Below are 23,726 nucleotides of genomic sequence, written 5' to 3'. Positions count from 1 at the left end.
GGTACATGACCAGTAGTTGCAAGTGCAAGGGTGGACCTGGGGAAGAGGATTTGGGAGCTCTCTCTTGTCCTTTTGGGTAAACTCTGGGGCTTGGAGCATGTTTCTCTGGCATAACCAGCCTCTATATTCCTCTATGGAAACACAGTGGGGGGAGAGTGCCCATGAATAAAGAAGGGGAGATTGAATACTCATTGTTCCAGTTAGAGGGATTTTACTGTTCTATTCCAGCCTCCCCCCACTCCTGATGCTGGGCCCAGGGTTGCCAGTTTTGGGTTTGGAAATACCTGGATAATTTGGTTGGGAAATGCCAGGAGATTTCAGAAGTGGAGCCTGCAAAAGACAGGGCATGATGCCATACAGCCCACCTTCCAAACTGGCTGTTTTCTCCAGGTGAATGAATCTGTTGTCTGGAGATGCTGTAATACCGGGAGATTTCTAGCCAATACCTGGAGGATGGCAACTCTAGCTGGGCATCTGCTTAGTATAGGGTTGCGAATCCCCAGGTGGGGGCAGGGGATCCCCCAGTTTGGAGACCCTCCCCCCGCTTCAGGGTCATCAGAAAGCGGGAGGAGGGGAGGGAAATGTCTCCTGGGAACTCTATTATTCCCTATGGAGATTTATTCCCATAGAAAATCATGGAGAATTGATCCGTGGGTATCTGGGGGGGGCTGTTTTTTTGGGTAGAGGCACCAAACTTTTAGTATAGCATCTAGTGCCTCTCCCCAAACTACCCCCCAAGTTTCAAAAATATTGGACCAGGGGGTACAATTCTATGAGCCCCAAAAGAAGGTGCCCCTATCCTTCATTATTTCCTATGGAAGGAAGGAATTGAAAAGGTGTGCCGTCCCTTTAAATGTGATGGCCAGAACTCCCTTTGGCGTTCAATGATGCTTGTCACAGCCTTGATCTTGGCTCCACCCCCAATGTCTCCTGGCTCCACCCCCAAAGTCCCCAGATATTTCTTGAATTGGACTTGGCAACCCTAGCTTAGTACTAGGGCAGATGTGGGTGGGACGGCCTGTTTCAGGGCTCCTGTACTGTTCCCTGACTGGCCGGCTCAAAGGCCTTTGCAGCTGGAGGCCTTCCTGCATCCACTCACTTTCCAGTTTGTTGTCCCTTCTACTGAGGTGGCTATTCTGAGGTAGACTTTCAATCCCTTCCTGCCATGTAGTAAGGAAGACTGAGGGACCTTTCACCCATCAGTTGGAGTCTCAGAAACCTTCAAAATGTTCTCTCTCTCTCTTTTTAAGCGGGACGTCAACTTTTAGCCGCACCGCATACAAATCCATAAAAATCCTGCTTTCATACCAAGACGTGGTGGGGGGGGGGGGGATGCAGCTTCTCCCAGCTGGGTATCCGAATATTTCAAGCCTGCTTTCTGACACAGGAGATTCTGGAGTTAACTCATTCCAGTCTGCTTTTCCTCACTGGATGAGAACTCTCAAGCACTCCCTGCCAAAGAATTCTGGCAAGAAACGGGTGGGTGCAGAATAGGATTGCCAAGTCCAATTCAAGAAATATCTGGGGACTTTGGGGGTGGAGCCAGGAGACTTCAGGGGTGGAGCCAGGAGACTTCAGGGGTGGAGCCAAGATCAAGGCTGTGACAAGCATCATTGAACTCCAAAGGGAGTTCTGGCCACCGCACTGAAAGGGACGGCACACCTTTTCAATGCCTTCCTTCCATAGGAAATAATGAAGGATAGGGGCACCTTCTTTTGGGGCTCATAGAATTGGACCCCCCTGGTCCAATCCTTTTGAAACTTGGGGGGTATTTTGGGGAGAGGCACCAGATGCTATACTGAAAATTTGGTGCTTCTACCTCAAAAAACAGCCCCCCAGAGCCCCAGATACCCGCAGATCAATTCTCCGTTATTTTCCATGGGAATAAATCTTCATAGAGAATAATAGAGTTCCCAGCAGACATTTCCCTCTCCTTCCCCCGCTTTCTGACGACCCTGAAACAGGGGGAGGGCCTCCAAACCGGGGGATGCCCTGCCCCCACCTGGGGATTGGCAACCCTAGTGCAGAAAACCGAACACCTGGTGACATTGCAGCGTCCTACTCGTTAGCCCCTCAGGAAACAGGGACGACGTTAAGCTTAATTTATTACATTAAAAAAAAAGAGAGAGACAAGAGAGACAATTGTGAAAAATACAAGTTCAAAAAACTGAGGGGGCGGGGATCCTTTCCCCCCCTCCATGAGGTTCAAGCCCAAAGAGAACATTCCCAACAATATAAGGCAACAACAACGAAGGGACCCCTTCCGGCAGGGGTCACAGGGGTGGCATTGGTGGCTGTGAGCAAAGCTCCCGCTAAGTCCAGCCTTGGCAAGGGGGCGCTGCAAGGAGTGGCAAGTGTGGGGCAGTACTCCAATCCCAGCAAGGTTTACCGTAGAAAGCTCAGTGGGTCACTCCCAGATATTCCACTCCCGGTCGGAAGTACGAGTTGTAGGGAGCTCCCGCTTACTTCAGCCCCAGCAAGGGCACTCTGCACTCCACAGCTGGCAGCTTCGACGTCCTCCCCAGCCTGAGGGCTCAGTTCTGAGGGCCGTTGAGGTCTTCAGCCGCACACATTGGCTGCAGCTGTTCTTTGGTCTCTTTGCTGAGATCGCTTTCAGGTTCCCCCCCATCCATTTGGGGGTATACGACTACGCAAAGCTTCTGCCCTGCCCGGGTCATTGCATCTGTAGGAAGACAAGAGTTAAGCAGGTGAGCTTTAGCGGGAGAAGAGAACCTGCTGCGTCAATCCGGCAGGGCTTCCCTCCGTCTGCCCGTGACTCACCAACGAAAGTGTTGATGGCAGGTGGTTTGTGCTCCCAGTGCACTCCCAGGAAGTAGACCGGCACTCCCGTCAGCATGATAGCCAGGCCGATGCCACATACCACAGGTTCTGACCACAGGCTGAACACCAGCAGGAAGGCCCAGAATAGCAGGTAAATGATGGGGAAGAACAGGCTCACCTGGGGAGGAGAAAGAAGGGTTGGATTTTGACAGGAACACCAGAAATGGAGATGCAGAAGGGGGGGATGTTGGCAGAAGGAAGGTTTCCTTGCCTAGCAAGGAAGGAGTTAAATATCTGCTAGAAATGCTGACTATAACCTAGATACTTGGAGTGAGTGGGGAATGGTGGTAGGGGAGGGACGGTGGCTCAGTGGTAGAGCATCTGCTTGGTAAGCAGAAGGTCCCAGGTTCAATCCCTGGCATCTCCAACTAAAAGGGTCCAGGCAAATAGGTGTGAAAAACCTCCGCTTGAGACCCTGGAGAGCTGCTGCCAGTTTGAGTAGACAATACTGACTTTGATGGACCAAGGGTCTGATTCAGTATAAGGCAGCCTCATATGTTCATATATGTTCATAATGCAAGGAACCAGAGTCATGCTTGGTAAAAACTGGTGACTTAAAAAAAAAAACTGCAGAAAAAAACAAAAGTTTAAACAGTTCAGCCACTTCCTAATATTTCACAGTTGTTCCCCAACGCAGGTAGAAATAATTCAGTGCCAAAATGCTGTAGAATAAAAGTTTGTGATTGTGTTCCTGGGTAGTATAAAAAGTTCCTTATAGTTGCAAACAGGTGTGTTTTAATGGTTACAGCGACCAATTATGCTGTTTCAGAGAACATCGATGGGACAGTTGAAAACTTGACTGAAATCAAGTCACTGATCAGGAAATGCGATTCTAAGGGACGAGCTGTGACACGGTGCAGTACAAAAAGGACCTGCTGTGAAATCTGGGTGAGGGTAAATGGGATCTCTCACCTTGATGGGGCGGGGCCGATGAGGTTCCCGAAAGCGTAGCACAACTTGCCCAGCCACAGTTACTCCATAGAAGAGGTAGTTGATGAACCCCACATAATTGATCAGGGTGTATATGTCACTTGTCACCAGCATCAGCAAGGTTGAAAGGCACTGCCAGAGATAATCAGAGCAAAAACGAAATAATGCTTTGAAAATGCAGGAATCATACTCGGCCAAACAGATGTCACCCATCCTCAGGGCTGGAATTCTAACAGGAGCTCCTTTGCATATTAGATCACACATCCCTAATGTAGCCAGCATTCCAGGAGCTTACCAAAAAAAGCCTTGTAAGCTCTTGGAGGATTGGCTACATCAGAGGTGAGTGGCCTAATATGCCAAGGAGTCCCTGCTAGAATCCCAAGCTCTTGGAGGATTGGCTACATCTGGAGGGTGTGGCCTAATATGCAAAGGAGTCCCTGCTAGAATTCCAAGCTCTTGGAGGATTGGCTCCATCAGGGGTGTGTGGCCTAATGTGCAAAGGAGCCCCTGCTAGAATTCCAAGCTCTTGGAGTATTGGCTACATCAGAGGTGAGTGGCCTAATACGCCAAGGAGCCCCTGCTAGAATTCCAAGCTCTTGGAGGATTGGCTACATCAGGGGTGTGTGGCCTAATACGCAAAGGAGTCCCTGCTAGAATTCCAAGCTCTTGGAGGATTGGCTACATCAGGGGTGTGTGGCCTATTATGCAAAGGAGTCCCTGCTAGAATTCCAAGCTCTTGGAGGATTGGCTACATCAGGGGTGTGTGGCCTAATATGCAAAGGAGTCCCTGCTAGAATTCCAAGCTCTTGGAGGATTGGCTACATCAGGGGTGTGTGGCCTAATATGCAAAGGAGCCCCTGCTAGAATTCCAAGCTCTTGGAGGATTGGCTACATCAGAGGTGAGTGGCCTAATATGCAAAGGAGTCCCTGCTAGAATTCCAAGCTCTTGGAGGATTGGCTACATCAGGGGTGTGTGGCCTAATATGCAAAGGAGTCCCTGCTAGAATTCCAAGCTCTTGGAGGATTGGCTACATCAGGGGTGTGTGGCCTAATATGCCAAGGAGCCCCTGCTAGAATCCCAAGCTCTTGGAGGATTGGCTACATCTGGAGGGTGTGGCCTAATATGCAAAGGAGCCCCTGCTAGAATTCCAAGCTCTTGGAGGATTGGCTACATCAGAGGTGAGTGGCCTAATACGCCAAGGAGCCCCTGCTAGAATTCCAAGCTCTTGGAGGATTGGCTACATCAGGGGTGTGTGGCCTAATATGCCAAGGAGCCCCTGCTAGAATTCCAAGATCTTGGAGGATTGGCTACATCAGAGGTGAGTGGCCTAATATGCCAAGGAGCCCCTGCTAGAATTCCAAGCTCTTGGAGGATTGGCTACATCAGGGGTGTGTGGCCTAATATGCAAAAGAGCCCCTGCTAGAATGCCACCCCTGCCCATCCTAATAGGGTTGCCAACCTCCAGGTGGAATCTGGAGATCTCCCAGAATTTTGACTGATTTCTGGACTACAAAGATCAGTTCCTCTGGAGAAAATGGCTGCTTTGGCGGATGGATCCCAAGGCATTATGCCTCACTGAGGTCTCTTCACTCCCCAACCCACCATATCGAGGCTCCACCCCTCAATTTCCAGGTATTTCCCAACCTGGAGGTGGCAACCCCGTCCACTCATTAATCCCGAGAGTTCCTCTGAAACTGCCCTTATCAGAAATCCAAAATGACAAGCTCTAGTCCATGAAAGCCTGTGCTGAAATCATTTCTTTTAGCCTAGATGGCGGGGCCAAGACTCCTGCTTACTTTACCATGTCCTAAGAATTGGCAGTCGATGAGTCCTACGTTATAACCTGAGGCATGAATTTAAATATTATTTCTACATTAGTATATTAGCTTTTGTTGCAAAAAAGAAACCTGAACGCTACCCATAGCCACGTCACAGACTCTGCATTGACAGATATCCTCTCCTCATTCCATGTGTACCCAACAGTCCCTGTCTCCTTAACCCCTCTGGCTGAGGACTAGGCTTGCCAATCCCCAGGTCCCAGCGGGAGTTCTTCCGCTTTCCCAGGCTGCTTCCCGCCCCCAGTCAGCTGGCCAGCAGGGGGGGTGGAAGCTCCGCCCCCAGAGGACCATGTGCCTTTGGAGGCTTCAGTCTCCGATTGAAAGTCTTCCTCTTGGGATGGTGTGTCTGTGTTACTTTGAAGAACTTGGCAGCAACTCGTGAGTAGAGAGGCCAATCCGTCGCTTCAGAGTCGCCAGAAAGGGGGGGGGGAACGTCTGCTGAGCACTTCATGATTCCCAATGTGGAGATCGATTCTCATAGGGTATAATGGGGAATTGATCTGGAGGTTTCGGGGGCTCTGGGAGAGCTGTTTTTTGAGGTAGAGGCACCAAATTTTCAGTATAGTATCTAGTGCCTCTCCCCAAAGTACCCCCCCAAGTTTCAAAACGATTGGACCAGGGGGGTCCAATTCTATGAGCCCCAAAAGAAGGTGCCCCTAACCATTATTTCCTATGGAAGGAAGACATTTAAAAAGGTGTGCTGTCCCTTTAAATGTGATGGCCAGAACTCCCTTGGAGTTCAATTATGCTTGTCACACCCTTGTTCCTGGCTCCACCCACAAAGTCTCCTGGCTCCACCCCAAAGTCTCCTGGCTCCACCCCCAAAGTCCCCAGATATCTCTTGAATAGGACTTGGCAACCCTACTGAGGACTCACAGTAAAGAGCAGGGCAGGTATGGGAGTGCAGCGCCGCACATGGATCATGGCCAGTACGCTAGGAAGATGGCCCTCCCGGGCTCCAGCAAAAAAGAGCCTGGCGAAGGAAACAGCAAAGAGAAGAAGATCAGAAATACAAGCTGGTAGGTACATGAGTATTTCCTCAAAGTGTCTAGCAGTAGGACAAGCGTTTAGACCAGGGGTGGCCCCACTGCGACTTGGGAGACACACGTGGCTCTTTCACACATATTTTGTGGCTCTCGAAGCCCCATCAGCCAGCTTGGAGAAGGCATTTCTCTCTTCAAATCACTCCTCCAAGGGAAGCCGGCTGGCAGCGTGGAGAATGCGCTTCAAGTTAAAGTTGCTTTCTTTCCACCTCTCCCTCCCTCCCATCTGTATCTTTGCCTGCCTGCCTTCCAGCTCTCAAACAACTGATGTTCGTCTCTTGCGGCTCTCAAACTTCTGACATTTATTCTGTGTGGCTCTTACGATAAGCAAGTTTGGCCACCCCTGGTTTAGACTAGCTTTGCGTGGTCAGCAGGGCTGGATGGTGTGCCAAGAAAAAGACTCAGTGGGACAGAGATCCCCAGTGCTTTCTCGAGGCCAGGGCTTTTTTTGAGCAGGAATGCGATTCCAGCTGGCTTGGCATCAGGGTGTGGCCTGTTATGCAAATGAGCTTCTGATGGGCCTTTTCTACAAAAAAGCCCCATGCTAAACAATGGAGATGTCAGGGGGTGGGGCCTAATATGAAAATGAGTTCCTGCTGGGCTTTTTCTACAAAAAAAGGCCGTGCCCAAGACTATTTTAGGGGTGTGTGGCAAAGAAGAATTGCAGATTTATACCCCGCCCTTCTCCCTGAATCAAAGACTCAGAGTGGCTTACAATCTCCTATATCTTTCCCCCCCCACAACAGACACCCTGTGAGATGGGTGGGGCTGAGAGGGCTCTCACAGCAGCTGCCCTTTCAAGGAAGGAGATTCACAGCAGCTTACAACCTCCTATATCTTCTCCCCCCACAACAGACACCCTATGAGGTGGATGGGGCTGAGAGGGCTCTCACAGCAGCTGCCCTTTCAAGGACAGAGGCTCAGAGCGGCTTACAATCTCCTATATCTTCCCCCCCACAACAGACACCCTGTGAGGTGGGTGGAGCTGAGAGGGCTCTCACAGCAGCTGCCCTTTCAAGGACAGAGACTCAGAGCGGCTTACAACCTCCTATATCTTCTCCCCCCACAACAGACACCCTGTGAGGTGGGTGGGGCTGAGAGGGCTCTCACAGCAGCTGCCCTTTCAAGGACAGAGGCTCAGAGCGGCTTACAATCTCCTATATCTTCCCCCCCACAACAGACACCCTGTGAGGTGGGTGGAGCTGAGAGGGCTCTCACAGCAGCTGCCCTTTCAAGGACAGAGACTCAGAGCGGCTTACAATCTCCTATATCTTCTCCCCCCACAACAGACACCCTGTGAGGTGGGTGGGGCTGAGAAGGCTCTCACAGCAGCTGCCCTTTCAAGGACAGCCTCTGCCAGAGCTATGGCTTACCCAAGGCCATTCCAGCAGGTGCCAAGTGGAGGAGTGGGGAATCAAACCCGGTTCTCCCAGATAAGAGTCCACGACACCAAACTACAGCAAAGAAGGGACAGGATGGCAACTATACAAAGACATAATGGCCGGGGGCTAATGCCCTTTCCTGAGCGAGACGAACTGCCTTCTTGGAACTTGATAGGTATGGATTTCAGAAGGCAGAACTTGTCAACAAGAATGATAAGTTCAGTCTCTGTGCTGGAGATCATGTTTACTTACCTAGAAGAAGTGAAGAGTGATCCATTAACTCCCCCGAAGGTGGAAAGAGCGACAGAGATAGGCATGATCCAAGCCATGACTCCCAGCAGCTTCTCCCCAAAGGTCTGCGGGGGAAGGAAACCAGAAGAGACAGCACGTGGTTAGCTGCATTTCCAACTGGAACCCGGGAGCAGGGCTGGGGAGGATTTGGGAATTTGGGGATAAATGGGGCCTCACCACTGCAACAGCATTGGAGGCCAGCAATTCCTGGGGTGACATGGCAGTGACATAGGCCACATTGGCGAAGACATACACAAAGGTGACCAGGGGAATGGAGATGAAGATGGCCCGAGGCAGGTTCCTGTGAGGGAGAGAAAGATGAGGTGGGAGAATTAAGTATCGATCTGGGTCTGTTCCCTTCCTGCCCTTTTTGGAATACTGTGTACAATTCTGGTCACCGCACCTCAAAAAGGATATTATAGCATTGGGGAAAGTCCAGAAAAGGGCAACTAGAACGATTAAAGGGTCGGAACACTTTCCCTACGAAGAAAGATTAAAACGCTTGGGGCTCTTTAGCTTGGAGAAACGTCGACTGCAGGGTGATATGATAGAGGTTTGCAAGATTATGCATGGGATGGAGAAAGTAGAGAAAGAAGTCCTTTTCTCCCTTTCTCACAATACAAGAACTCATCGGCATTCAATGAAATTGCTGAGCAGTCGGGTTAGAACGGATAAAAGGAAGTAATTCTTCACCCAAAGGGTGATTAACATGTGGAATTCACTGCCACAGGAGGTGGTGGCGGCTACAAGCATAGCCAGCTTTAAGAGGGGATTGGATAAAAATATGGAGCAGAGGTCCATCAGTGGCTATTAGCCACAGTATATATGTATATATATGTGTGTGTGTGTATACACACACACATATATTGGCCACTGTGTGACACAGAGTGTTGGACTGGATGGGCCATTGGCCAAATCCAACATGGCTTCTCTTATGTTCTTATGTGACACAGAGTGTTGGACTAGATGGGCCATTGGCCTGATCCAACAGGGCTTCTCTTATGTTCTTATGTGACACAGAGTATTGGACTGCATGGGCCACTGGCCAGATCCAACATGGCTTCTCTTATGTTCTTCTGTGACACAGAGTGTTGGACTGGATGGGCCACTGGCCTGATCCAACATGGCTTCTCTTATGTTCTTATGTGACACAGAGTGTTGGACTGGATGGGCCACTGGCCTGATCCAACATGGCTTCTCGTATGTTCTTATGTGACACAGAGTGTTGGACTGGGTGGGCCATTGGCCTGATCCAACATGACTTCTCTTATGTGACACAGAGTGTTGGACTGGATGGGCCATTGGCCTGATCCAACATGGCTTCTCTTATGTTCTTCTGTGACACAGAGTGTTGGACTGGATGGGCCATTGGCCTGATCCCAACATGGCTTCTCTTTTGTTCTTATGTGACACAGAGTGTTGGACTGAATGGGCCAGTGGCCTGATCCAACATGGCTTCTCTTATGTTCTTATGTGACACAGAGTGTTGGACTGAATGGGCCACTGGCCTGATCTAACATGGCTTCTCTTATGTTCTTATGTGACACAGAGTGTTGGACTGGATGGCCATTGGCCTGATCCAACATGGCCTCTCTTATGTTCTTATGTGACACAGAGTATTGGACTGCATGGGCCACTGGCCAGATCCAACATGGCTTCTCTTATGTTCTTCTGTGACACAGAGTGTTGGACTGGATGGGCCACTGGCCTGATCCAACATGGCTTCTCTTATGTTCTTATGTGACACAGAGTGTTGGACTAGATGGGCCACTGGCCTGATCCAACATGGCTTCTCTTATGTTCTTATGTGACACAGAGTGTTGGACTGGGTGGGCCATTGGCCTGATCCAACATGACTTCTCTTATGTGACACAGAGTGTTGGACTGGATGGGCCATTGGCCTGATCCCAACATGGCTTCTCTTTTGTTCTTATGTGACACAGAGTGTTGGACTGAATGGGCCAGTGGCCTGATCCAACATGGCTTCTCTTATGTTCTTATGTGACACAGAGTGTTGGACTGGATGGCCATTGGCCTGATCCAACATGGCCTCTCTTATGTTCTTATGTGACGCAGAGTGTTGGACTGGATGGGCCATTGGCCTGATCCAACATGGCTTCTCTTTTGTTCTTATGTTCTGCCACCATTAAAGGGCCCCTGACTCACTTGTAAGGGTCAACCAGTTCCTCGGTGACATAGTTAAGGAAATTCCAGCCCCCATAGGCAAAGGAGCCCTGTAAGAAAGACAGCGCCACCAAGCCCACATCTGGCGTCTGGAAGAACTCAAAGGCATGCCGTGGTTCCAGCCAGAAATATTCACCTGCGGAGAGAATTGGGGGGGGGGGGGAGAGGCTGTTATTGATCAAATTCCCTTGGATCACTTGATTTCTGCTACCCTCTAGTCTACGTTGGGGCTGGAAACTATAGCAACCAATCCACTCTCAAAATCCGCTTACTAAGGAATGTTGTCCATATCTCTGGGTTGCTTGTTTCCTTAAAGGGGGCAGGGTACAGCATGGGGGGCGGGGGCTGCCCCCTCCTCACCTTTGCAGATCTGCACAATTCCCATAATGATGATAAGTCCCAGCGCCAGCAGTTTCCCTGCTGTGAAGATATCCTGGACACGCGTGGCCCACCGCACGCTGGCGCAGTTCACCCAAGTCAGCAGTACTGTGGAGAAGAGGGGAAAAAGCCATTGGGCGGAAAGACCACAGATATTCCCCTGTGCCAGGCCCAAATCTCCCATTCAAGGCCACTTAACACCCCTGCAGGACACAATATCTGCCAGGGAGCAGGGTGTTTGGGGGAAGTCAGATATTGCGTAGGCGCCTCCTCGAATCCAGAACAAGGCTTGCTTTTGGGGGTCAAGGCAACTGCCTTTCGCTGTCTGGCGCAGACTGTGATTGCAGTTTAGCCTTTCTTGCGGATTTCTCGCCGTGACACTGTCCCTGACAATGCAGCATGTTTGTCTCCCAGTAATACTCAGATACAGTTACATTCTGCTCAGCTGTTTCAGGACAAGGTACTACAAGATTTAAAATGCTTGGAGCTCTTTAGCTTGGAGAAACGTCGACTGCGGGGTGACATGATAGAGGTTTGCAAGATCATGCATGGGATGGAGATAGTAGAGAAGTACTTTTCTCCCTTTCTCACAATACAAGAACTCGTGGGCATTCGTTGAAATTGCTGAGCAGTCAGGTTAAAACGGATAAAAGGAAGTCCTTCACCCAAAGGGTGATTAACATGTGGAATTCACTGCCACAGGAGGTGGCGGCGGCTACAAGCATAGCAAGCTTTAAGAGGGGATTGGATAAAAGTATGGAGCAGAGGTCCATCAGTGGCTATATATATATGTGTGTGTGTGTGTGTGTGCGCGTACACGCACATATATTGGCCACTGTGTGACACAGAGTGTTGGACTGGAGGGGCCATTGGCCTGATCCAACAGGGCTTCTCTTATGTTCTTATGTGATACAGAGTGTTGGACTAGATGGGCCATTGGCCTGATCCAACATGGCTTCTCTAATGTTCTTATGTGACACAGAGTGTTGGACTAGATGGGCCATTGGCCTGATCCAACATTGCTTCTCTTATGTTTTTAAGATTTAAGAGGCAGATAACTGCAGGGTCTCATTCCTCCATTGTTCTTCCTCCTTCATATTTGAGTGGGCCCAGGGAAACTAACCCACTCCTCAGGACTACGGCCCAGGGTTAATTCTGTGCACTGCAGTATATGGAAAGGAAAGAAACAAGGATCTTATGACTGGTCCAGTAGATCTGAGGGAATGAAAAACAAGCGGCGGGGCGGAGGGGGGGGGAAGGCTCTGACCTATTTGGCTCTCAGCCTGGCTGCGCCAAAACATCCCGTCTGCACAAACAGCCACTGGGCCCGGTAACCTAACACCACACAAACAGGGCTCACCTGAGATAGACAGAGCACTAGAAATGAAAGGAAGGGTTACTCTCCAGCTATTGCAAAGCTGAATTACAGGAGACAAGGAAGATGCCTTCCCCTTCCCCACACCTCTGCCCATACAAAATTTCCACACCTTCACTGTCTCCCAGTAATACCTGCAGAATTGTGCACCCAGGCACAGAAAGACAATGACATGGGACTAAATGCAGAATGACAAAATCACGCTCGTGGTTTTATACACTGTTACAAAAAAACCCCTGTACTCATCTGTAAACAAAACGAATGAGACGGCAACCTAACATCTGCACAGCATGTGTACAGGCAAACAGAGCAATAACACCAAATATGTAATCGTGCACAACAGTGCTCTCATGTTCATCTAGATAGCACACACAAAAAAAAACTTTAAAAAAAAAACCAGCTTAAAAAATGCTGGAGGACCAAGCCCCCCCCCCCACCCCATGATTCAGAGCTACACACTGTACTCACTTAAAATGTCAACTCCTTGACACCAAACCATCAAGTCCACTAATTTTTAAATATAGAAACATTTCCTGCCATTCTGGCTGAACACAGTACACGAGAGATATTACTCAATATACAATAGCCTGCGGCGATCAAAACGGGCAAGCAAGCGTCCATTCAAGATATACATTAACTTCGTTAATTATTTGTATGGAATGCAGGCCACATGGAGAGCCAGTTTGGTGTAGTGGTTAAGTGCATGGACTCTTATCTGGGAGAACCAGGTTTGATTCCCCACTCCTCCACTTGCACCTGCTGGCATGGCCTTGGGTCAGCCATAGCTTTGGCAGAGGTTGTCCTTGAAAGGGCAGCAGCTGTGAGAGCCCTCCCCAGCCCTACCACCTCACAGGGTGTCTGTTGTGGGGGAGGAAGGGAAAGGAGATTGTGAGCCGCTCTGAGACTCTTCGGAGTGGAGGGCGGGATATAAATCCAATACCTTCCAATACCAATTAGACGCCCCTCACCGACCAGGTGAGGAGCCCTGTAGCGCCGAGTGTTCAAGCTGCAGTACTGCAGTCCAAGCTCTGCTCACGACCTGGGTTCGATCCCGGCGGAAGCTGGGTTCAGGTAGCTGACTCAAGGTTGACTCAGCCTTCCAACCTTCCGAGGTTGGTCAAATGAGTACCCCAGTTTGCTGGGGGGAAAGTGTAGATGATCAGGGAAGGCAATGGCAAACCACCCCGTAAAAAGTCTGCCAAGAAAAGGTTGTGATGTGATGTCACCCCACGGGTGGGTAACGACCCAGTGCTTGCGCAGGGGACTGCCTTTACCTTTAACCGGCCTAGTATGGCCCTCCAGGCTTTATGCTTGATGGAACAGCATGTATGAACACAGATCTGTGTGGAAATACAAAGTAATCATTGCTACACTGTTGAATATCTTTCCTGTTCTTATCTAGATAGTTGAGAGATACCAGCGTATCTCTTTCCTCTTCTGTCAAGCCTCCTGTTCTTGTTTACTCTTTTTTTTTCCCCAGGGGGGAGGGGGAGAGTTGAGATCCCCAAAACATGACGGAGCAAGAGGAAATGGGAACTTCTCTGCTGACTCAGCTTCTCTTTTGCGCAAACAAGTTCAAGTCGGACAAGCTCAAAACAGGAAATGTGGAGATTAACAGAAAATCTAGCTGGAGGTACGGTTGCCGGGTCCGATTCAGGAAATATCTGCGGACTTTGGGGATGGAGCCAGGAGCAAGGTCGGGACAAGCAGGACTGAAGTTCTAAGGGAGTCCTGGCCATCGCATTCAAAGAGACAGTGGTCCTTTTAAATGCCTTCCCTCCACTGGAAATAATGGAAGATAGAGGCACCTTTTTGGGGGGCTCATAGAATTGGACCCCCGTGTCCAATATTTTTGAAACTTGGGAGTTTTTTTTAAGGAGCGGCATTGGATGCTATGCAGCAAATTTGGTGCCCCTCCCTAAAAAAATAGTCCCTCCAGAGCCCCAGAAACCCACAGATCAATTCTCCATTATACCCTATGGCAGGGGTGGCCAATGGTGGCTTTCCAGATGTTTTTTTGCCTACAACTCCCCCAGCCAGCATGGCCAATGGCTGGGGCTGATGGGAGTTGTAGGCAACAAAAAACTGGAGAGCTACTGTTGGCCACCCCTGCCCTATGAGAACTGGTCTCCATAGGGTTATAATTGAGCGCCCAGTGGATGTTTCCTCTCCCCCTCCCCACTTTTCTGATAACCCTGAAGTGGGGGAGGGCCTCCAAACCAGGGGACCACCTGCCCCCAACTGGGAACCGGCAACCCTAGCTGGAGGGTGGGTGGGAACGAATGGGAGGGTCTTCTTCAAACTGTTTCACACATGAAGTTTTCCACTACAGACAGGATCAATAGGGCATTGTAGGTATTTATGAACGGTGGCGTGAAGCGTGCTCTGCGTTCACAATTTCAAAGCCAACGCAGGCACCTTTTTATCTTACCTGGGAGGGACGGTGGCTCAGTGGTAGAGCATCTGCTTGGTAAGCAGAAGGTCCCAGGTTCAATCCCTGGCATCTCCAACTAAAAAGGGTCCAGGCATGTAGGCATGAAAAACCTCAGCCTGAGACTCTGGAGAGCCACTGCTAGTCAGGGGAGGGACAGTGGCTCAGTGGTAGAGCATCTGCTTGGGAAGCAGAAGGTCCCAGGTTCAATCCCTGGCATCTCCAAAAAAGGGTCCAGGCAAATAGGTGTGAAAAACCTCAGCTGGAGACCTTGGAGAGCCGCTGCCAGACTGAGTAGACAATACTGACTTTGATGGACCGAGGGTCTGATTCAGTATAAGGCAGCTTCATAGGTTCATATGTTATCATACTTTATCCTGATTGTAAAGACGAAACAGGTAACTACGCATACAACGCATGCTAAAACAGCTAATGTGCTTTTTCTATTCTGGAATATAACACATAAATGCGTGCTCTTCAGGGTACATGTTTCACATATTCCATGAAGAACATTCGTGTAATATTCCAAGGGGCACTGAGGTTGTGAGATCAATGACGTGTAAGAAAAGGGATACGGAGTGCAATTATGGAGTGAAGCCGAACGTACAGAAGTCATCTCTGATATCAGGTTGCCCTTGGAACTGAGTTTGCCTATTTGTGCAGCTTCTCTGATAGAGTATAGGTCTGCCTCTGAGATCAAGGTCTAGACTTGGCTCTGAGATCCCAAGAATAGTTAGGGCTAGCTAAAGTTACACCTGAGATCCTAGAAAGAGTACAGGAATAGCTCTGGGGTGAGGAGGGGAAGCTGAGTGGCCTTCATGGGTCGTTTTGAGGTGGGCTTCTGGGTGAGAGAGAAGAAGCAGTTTTGATTTGGGATCGGAAAGGAAGGCTCTGGGGAAAGGGAACAGAGAGTTGACTTCACAATATCTACTCTTGCATTTCTTCTCCAACCCAGCTGAACTCCTGGAAGTTCCCAGTCCCCTTGTTTCTCAGTATCCCTGACACTCAGCAGGACTGGAGGAGGGCCAGTAAAGCTCAGATTCCCTGGGATCCTTTCAGGCACAGATCTAGCAGATGATGCTGAGGCAAGAGGGTGTGGCTGGCTCGGGGCTCTTGCAAAACCTTGAGCACGCTCTGTTCCCAGGATCCATCCAAGCCAGCTGCCCTGCTACCGTATTTCGAGATCCAGTGCTTGGTTCAGAAAGGTCAATGACCAGTAATTACAAATCATATCCAGATGACAGAGATCAGTTCTCCTGGAGAAAATGGCTGCGTCTGACTCAGGAAATATCTGGAAACTTTGCAGGGTGGAGCCAGGAGCAAGGTTGCGACAAGCACGAATGGACTCTGAAGGGAGTTCTTCCCATCGCATTTAAAGGGACTGTGCTCCTTTAAAATGCCTGTACTCCGTTGGAAATAATGAAGGATAGGGGCACCTACTTTGGGGGCTCATAGAATTGGACCCCCTGGTCCAACCTTTTTGAAACTTGGAGGGTATTTTGGGGAGAGGCACTGGATGCTATACTGAAACTTTGGTGCCTCTACCTTAAAAAGCAGCCCACCCCCCAGGGCCCCAGTTACCCTCAGATCGATTCTCCATTATATCCTATGCGGACTGGTCTCCATAAGGTATAATGCAGTGACCAGCAGACATTCTCCCCCTCGATTTCTGCTAATCCTGAAGTAGGGGGAGTGTCAGTTTCATGTAGTGGTTAAGTGCGCAGGCTCTTATCTGGGAGAACCGGGTTTGATTCCCCATTCCTCCACTTGCACCTGCTGGAATGGCCTTGAGTCAGCCATAGCTCTCTCAGGAGTTGTCCTTGAAAGGGCAGCTGCTGTGAAAGCCCTCTCAGCCCCACCCACCTCACAGGGTGCCTGTTGTGGGGGAGGAAGATAAAGGAGATTGTGACTCTGAGACTCTTCGGAGTGGAGGGCGGGATATAAATCCAATATCTTCATCTACCTCACAGGGTGTCTGTTGTGGGGGAGGAAGGTAAAGGAGATTGTGTGCCTCTCTGAGACTCTTCGGAGTGGAGGGCGAGATATAAATCCAATGTCTTCATCTACCTCACAGGGTGTCTGTTGTGGGGGAGGAAGATAAAGGAGATTGTGAGCCACTCAGATTCAGAGTGGAGGGCGGGATATAAATCCAATATCATCATCATCTCCTCCTCCTCTTCCTCCAAACCAGGGGATCCCCTGCCCCACAACTGGGATTGGCAATCTTATGCTTTGGAGAGTCGGCTTCATGGCATTATACCCAGCTAAGGTCCCTCCCCTTCTCGAAACCTGCCCTCCTTAGGCTCTGCCCGGAAATCTCCAGGAATATCCCAGTTCGGGGCCAGCAACCCTACCAGTAACGCCAACACCATGGCGTTGCTGCTTCCTTCTTCCAGTCATCCACAAATTTATCCAGGCCGTCTCACAGCAACCAAGCCCGAGCTGGTACGGAAAACAACTTTCTGGCCACTTCTAGGCTGCTTACCTCAGCACAGATAAGAAGCAGAAAACAACATGCTAGATAAGGCTTGCTTCACAGAACTCTGGTGACACTGCCCCATTTTAGCCGGTAGTCTACGAATAACCCATTTGTGATGCCCTCCACCCATAAGCTTTCCTTCATTTCTAGGCTCTTCAGTCTATTTTCCTATCATCCCCTTTTATTCGGGTTGCCACCCTTCAGGTGGGTCCTGGCGATCTCCTGGAGTTACAACCCATCTCCAGACGACAGAGATGAATTCCCCTGGAGAAAGCGGCTGCCTTGTAGACAAAATACTATGTTGTATTTTTTTTTTATCTTCTTAAGGATAAAGATATGGATTTTATGTGTTTATGTTAATGAGGATATTGTTAAACTAACAAACTAGTCCGTGTTTTCAACACGGTTAAGCTAAACCAGCCAGTTCCATGTTGAGATTGCTCTGACTTTTTTAATACTTATTTGTGCTGAAGAAGAATCGTTTAGACTCTTATTGCAAGTAAGAGTTCAGTAAAAATGTTTTATAATGAAAGATAAAGATGGTAAAATACATGGAGAACTCTATACTTGCAGGTAGAACAAATTGGGTATTTTATCTGGAGGTAGAATTATAACTGATATAATTGTATTTTTTTCTTTTTCTGCTTTTCCCATCCTGTATATGCTCTCCCCCCCCCCTTTTTATGCATCTATGTTTATGCTTCTTTTTGTAGCTAAAATAAATAAAAATTATAAAATTTGGAGAAAGTGGCTGCCTCAGACTCTCTGGTATTACATTTGGTTCCTTCCTTCCTTCCCTCTCCGAATCCTGCACTCTGGAGGCTCGACCTCCAGATCTCCAGGAATTTCCCAGCCCACAGTTGGCATCCTTAACTTCCAACCTCTCAATACTCTTCAATCAAAAGAAGGGTTTTTAAAAAGCCACGTGTGGACTAGGATGTGAAGCGCTTTTTGCTATAGCAGTTGGAGAAAAATAGAGGTAAAAACATGCTGCCTACTGTTGTGTCTTGTAGCGGGGGGTGGCCAAACTGTGGCTCGGGAGTCACATGTGGCTCTTTCACACATATTGTGTGGCTCTCGAAACCCCCACGGCCCTGTCGACTGGCTTGGAGAAGGCATTTGTCTCTTTAAATCATTTCTCCAAGCCAAGCCAGCTGGCAGCTTTGGAGAATGCATTTAACGTTGTTTTCTTTCCACATCTCCTCCCCATCTATTTTCCTTCCTTCCTTCCTTCCTTCCTTCCTTCCTTCCTTCCTTCCTTCCTTCCTTCCTTCCTTCCTTCCTTCCTTCCTTCCTTCCAACATCAAACGTTCCTGTCTTGCGGCTCTCAAACATCTGATGTTTATTCCCTGTGGCTCTTCCGTTAAGCGAGTTTGGCCACCTCTGTCTTGTAGAGATGACTGTTTAATTGACGTTTCTTATAGTAAATATTCTATGGGTGTATTTAGACGTTTCCTTATTCCAGCATGTTGGTTAGCTGACGTAAGGTCTATTTATATAGCGACTCCTTCCTGCATTTTATACATGCTTGTGACTATTGTTTCACTGTGATTTACAGTTAAGCAAATAAATTGAACCGTCCCGTAAAGCTCACACAGAATGCTTTGATTTTTCTCCCTAGTTTTTCCCTTCCGGTTGCTGATCTATAGTGGCTGCTGGCTCGTCATTCTTGTTTTCTAGCTCTGGAGAATTCAGGGCAGAAGGCCCAGCCATAAGCAGTTCCTCATTGTCGGGATTTAGGGTATAGGTTTCTCTCTTCCTCTGTCTCTTTTCCCCCTATATGCACAAACACACATACACGCTCTCTCTCTTTTCTCTCTCTTTTCTGCCGACTCAGCACTGAGTAACTGGTTTTGACCTGATTAATAAAGTCTTGCTGAGCTGAAGCAGCTGGCTTGCATAAGCACTTCAGTTATCCCTCCCTGGCCGTCCCTCATCCTTCCCCCTCTCCTGCCGTGGGGCTGGAAAGAAAGGAACAAAACCAGTTCGAGCTCAATCTTCCTAGACTGTGATGTCCTGAAGTAACCTCAGGAAGGATAACCCCATATCAATATAATCTTCGTTTCAATCCATGGGCACAGAATTCTGCCCATTCATTCTCCTTTGTATGAAGCCTGGGACAACTGTGTGTACATTACAGGAAAGAAAGAAGATGATACCCAGACACCCTGTGAGGTAGATGAAGATATTGGATTTATATCCCGCCCTCCACTCCGAAGAGTCTCAGAGCGGCTCACAATCTCCTTTCCCTTCCTCCCCCACAACAGACACCCTGTGAGGTAGATGAAGATACTGGATTTATATCCCGTCCTCCACTCTGAAGAGTCTCAGAGCGGCTCACAATCTCCTTTCCCTTCCTCCCCCACAACAGACACCCTGTGAGGTAGATGAAGATATTGGATTTATATCCCGCCCTCCACTCCGAAGAGTCTCAGAGCGGCTCACAATCTCCTTTCCCTTCCTCCCCCACAACAGACACCCTGTGAGGTAGATGAAGATATTGGATTTATATCCCGCCCTCCACTCCGAAGAGTCTCAGAGCGGCTCACAATCTCCTTTCCCTTCCTCCCCCACAACAGACACCCTGTGAGGTAGATGAAGATACTGGATTTATATCCCACCCTCCACTCCGGAGGGTCTCAGAGCGGCTCACAATCTCCTTTCCCTTCCTCCCCCACAACAGACACCCTGTGAGGTAGATGAAGATACTGGATTTATATCCCGCCCTACACTCCGGAGAGTCTCAGAGCGGCTCACAATCTCCTTTCCCTTCCTCCCCCACAACAGACACCCTATGAGGTAGATGAAGATACTGGATTTATATCCCGCCCTCCACTCCGGAGAGTCTCAAAGCGGCTCACAATCTCCTTTACCTTCCTCCCCCACAACAGACACCCTGTGAGGTGGATGGGGCTGGAGAGGGCTCTCACAGCAGCTGCCCTTTCAAGCACAACCTCTGCCAGAGCTATGGCTGACCCAAGGCCATGCTAGCAGGTGCAAGCGGAGGAGTGGGGAATCAAACCCGGTTCTCCCAGATATGAGTCCATGCACTTCACCACTACACCAAACTGGCTCTCCATGTTCAGGGATGGATGGAGAGAGGTGGATTAAAAGACAGCCCAGAGATTTCATCTTCCATTCCTACCCTCTTCCTTTTTACTCTCCTCTGGGAGCGGTGGGGGCTGCGGATCAGGCCCATGGGTGGGGGGCTTTAGCTCTGAGATCAGGAGCTCCATTTCAGGATCAGGAGATCAGTAAGCTTCCCAAAAAGGATGAAAGACCCACTTCTGAATATTGCAGGGGTGGCCAACGGTAGCTCTCCAGACGTTTTTTTGCCTACAACTCCCATCAGCCCCAGCCAGCATGGCCAATGGCTGGGGCTGATGGGAGTTGCAGGCAAAAAAAACATCTGGAGAGCTACCGTTGGCCACCCCTGGAATATTGCATTACCAAACAAGAGGCTGCCTTGTAAGAGTGTTTGTTATGGTTACTTATGTTTTATGACTGGCAGCGATTAGAATAATGTTGTCAAAGCCCTAACGATCGGACGTATATTCTAAGCAAAGAATGGTTTTGCAAGCAGACCAAGCGCATAAAGTTATAACAATAATTAGTTTGTAGAAACAGCGAGTTAGGATGCTCCTGAGGAATAATGGCATGCGCTCTGAAATTTCAGGGGAAGATGCAGTCCCCACCCCCCCTCCCTAAAGGGCAGCCCCACAATTAGGGTTTCCAGGTCTGACTCAGGAAATATCCGGGGGTTTGGGGAGTGGAGCCAGGAGCCTGAAGGGAGTTCTGGCCATCGCATCTAAAGAGACTGCAATCCTTTTTAATGCCTTCTCTTCATTGGAAATAATAGAGGATGTGGGCACCTTCTTTCGGGGCTCATAGAATTGGACCCTTTGGTCCAGTTGTTTTAAAACTTGAGTTTTTTTGGAAAGGCACCAGATGCAATGCTGAAAATTTGGTCCAGTTGTTTTAAAACTTGAGGTTTTTTGGAAAGGCACCAGATGCAATGCTGAAAATTTGGTGCTTTTGCCTAAAAAACCCCAACCCCCCAGATCAATTCTCCATTATACCCTATGGAAACCAGTCTCAATAGGGTATAATGGAGTGCCCAGCAGACATTCAACGCCCCCCTCCTCCAGCAGCTTTTTGATAACCCTGCCGCAAGAGGAAGACCTCCAAACCAGGAGGTCCCCTGCCTCCAACTGGAGACTGGCAACTTTACCTGCTACCTGCTAGATCAGTTGTAACATAATCCCAGGCCTTTTTGCTGGGATTCAAATGACAATCCGTACTATAATGGCCACTTACTAATGCATTGTGAGACAATGTGGAATAGGTTATCTTTAACATTTGTTAGCTGGGAGACCAGTCACACTTCCTATATTTCCATTTCAGTTTGAGGTTACCAGGAGCTGGGCATGTTTAGCCTGGAGAGGAGGTGATAGGATCACTATCTTCAAGTACTTGAAGGGCTGTCATACTGAGGATGGTGTGGAATTGTTTTCCGTGGCCCCGGAAGGTAGGACCAGAACCAGTGGGTTGAAATTAAATCAAAAGAGTTTCCGGCTCAACATTAGGAAGAACTTCCTGGCCGTTAAAGCGGTTCCTCAGTGGAACAGGCTCCCTCGGAAGGTAGTGGGCTCTCCTTCCTTGGAGGTTTTGAAACAGAGGCTAGATGGCCATCTGAAAGCGATGAGGATCCTGTGAATTTAGGGGGAGGTATTTGTGAGTTTCCTGCATTGTGCAGGGGGTTGGACTAGATCAGGGGTGGCCAACGGTAGCTCTCCAGATTTTTTTTGCCTACAAGTCCCGTCAGCCCCAGCCAGCATGGCCAATAGCTGGGGCTGATGGGAGTTGTAGGTCAAAAACATCCGGAGAGCTACCGTTGGCCACCCCTAGACTAGATGACCCTGGAGGTACCTTCCAACTCTATGATTCTAGGTTAAATTCAAGGTCCTGGTTATCACCTCCTAAAACCCCATGGACCCTACACCTGCAAGACCACCTCTCCCACTGTGCTTCACCAGGACAGCTTCACTCATCCAAGCAAAGCGCTCTGAAGATGCCACCCTGCAAACGGGTAGGATCAGCAACTGCCGGCTCACGCGCGTTCTCTGTGCTAGTCCTCGCTTTGTGGAACAGGCCTGCCCGAGGAGTTCAGCGAGACCCCATTCTTCTGTGATTTTGCAGAATGTGGAAAATGGAAATGTCCAAGAGTGCATTTTTATAACGGCATATAGCGGGACGACTCAGGAGCTCGGCTTTTCTAAGCCAACGGAATCGTAGCCTATTGAAATGTTTGTTGCACGGATCGCCTTCCTCCGAGTGCCTTCTCTTCCACTGACCCACTGTTCGCATTATGGTATGTCATGTCTTCGACAGGTTTCTTTGGTTAGTTTGTTTGCATTGTTTTCCAATCCTTAATCCTAGTCTTACCGCAGGATTAATATTTTTTAAAAACGTGTCATTCACCTTGAGTCTCAGCAAGAAAGGGGGACTATAAATGAAGAAGAAGAAGAAGATTTTGGATTTATATCCCGCCCGATACTCTGAATCTCAGAGTCTCAGAGCAGTCACAATCTCCTCTAACTTTCCCCCCTACCCCACAACAAACACCCTGTGAGGTAGGTGGGGCTGAGAGTGCTTTTACAGCAGCTGCCCTTTCAAGGACAGCTTCTATGAAAGCTATGGCTGACCCAAGGCCATCTCAGCAGGTGCAAGTGGAGGAGTGGGAAATCAAACCCGGTTCTCCCAGATAAGAGTCCGCGCTCTTAACCACTACACCAAACTGGCTCTCAAATAAATAAAACACAAATTAAATAAATAGAGAGGATGCCCTGATGCAAACACCACCACGCGGCCAGATTGTATAGATGACCAATTCTCCAAGCTGCTGATTTTTGCCTAACAAGGAGTTCAACTTCCGCAAAGCTGCATCTGCATTAGAAGTAACCCGGTGTTAGTGCCTGGAGCATATGCATTGTTAACAGAGGGCAGTACTTACAGAGACAGACCCCAGCCAGCAGTCGCAGTCCAGTTTCAGGGGGAAGGCAGGTGGGGAAGAGTGGTTGTAGGACGTAGTTTGAGAAGGTGAGAGCAATAACAGCCTGATTGGTGGGGTAGATCACCAGCACTGCAATCCATAGCCGCAGGAATCTTGTGTGAAAAAATGCCGGTATAAAAGAAGAAGAAAAAGATATTAGATTTATATCCCGCCTTCCACTCCAAAGAGTCTCAGAGCAGCTCACAATCTCCTTTACCTTCCTCCCCCACAACAGACACCCTGTGAGGTGGGTGGGGCTGGTGAGGGCTCTCCCAGCAGCTGCCCTTTCAAGGACAACCTCTGCCAGGGCTATGGCTGACCCAAGGCCATGCTAGCAGGTGCAAGTGGAGGAGTGGGGAATCAAACCCGGTTCTCCCAGATAAGAGTCCGCACACTTAACCACTACACCAAACTGGCTCTCCTACACCAAAAGAGGTGTACAGCCCATCCCCCTGACCTCACCCCTTCTTACTCCCACCTGCCCCCAGTTCCCTATGGTCT

The 23,726-nt window shown here is 49.2% G+C and overlaps 1 protein-coding gene across 1 annotated transcript in view; it reads right to left on the bottom strand.

Annotated features, from left to right (window-relative positions):
* Positions 1-2,087: 2,087 nt before the first annotated feature.
* Positions 2,088-23,726, bottom strand: part of SLC7A8 (solute carrier family 7 member 8) — a 28,255-nt gene continuing 6,616 nt past the window's right edge. Inside the window, exons 3-11 of the mRNA XM_060255366.1 lie at positions 23,187-23,338; positions 10,871-10,996; positions 10,493-10,646; positions 8,504-8,627; positions 8,288-8,391; positions 6,487-6,583; positions 3,754-3,903; positions 2,782-2,959; positions 2,088-2,683 (exon numbers count right to left, since the gene is read on the bottom strand). Of these exons, the coding sequence (XP_060111349.1) occupies positions 2,535-2,683; positions 2,782-2,959; positions 3,754-3,903; positions 6,487-6,583; positions 8,288-8,391; positions 8,504-8,627; positions 10,493-10,646; positions 10,871-10,996; positions 23,187-23,338 (1,234 nt within the window). The 3' untranslated portion in view covers positions 2,088-2,534. The remainder of the gene's footprint in view (positions 2,684-2,781; positions 2,960-3,753; positions 3,904-6,486; positions 6,584-8,287; positions 8,392-8,503; positions 8,628-10,492; positions 10,647-10,870; positions 10,997-23,186; positions 23,339-23,726) is intronic.

Source organism: Heteronotia binoei, chromosome 15 (assembly GCF_032191835.1).
Source record: "Heteronotia binoei isolate CCM8104 ecotype False Entrance Well chromosome 15, APGP_CSIRO_Hbin_v1, whole genome shotgun sequence".
Lineage (NCBI taxonomy): Eukaryota > Metazoa > Chordata > Lepidosauria > Squamata > Gekkonidae > Heteronotia > Heteronotia binoei.
The sequence above is the reverse complement of the archived record's forward strand: the minus strand, read 5'-3'. Positions and strand labels throughout refer to the sequence as shown.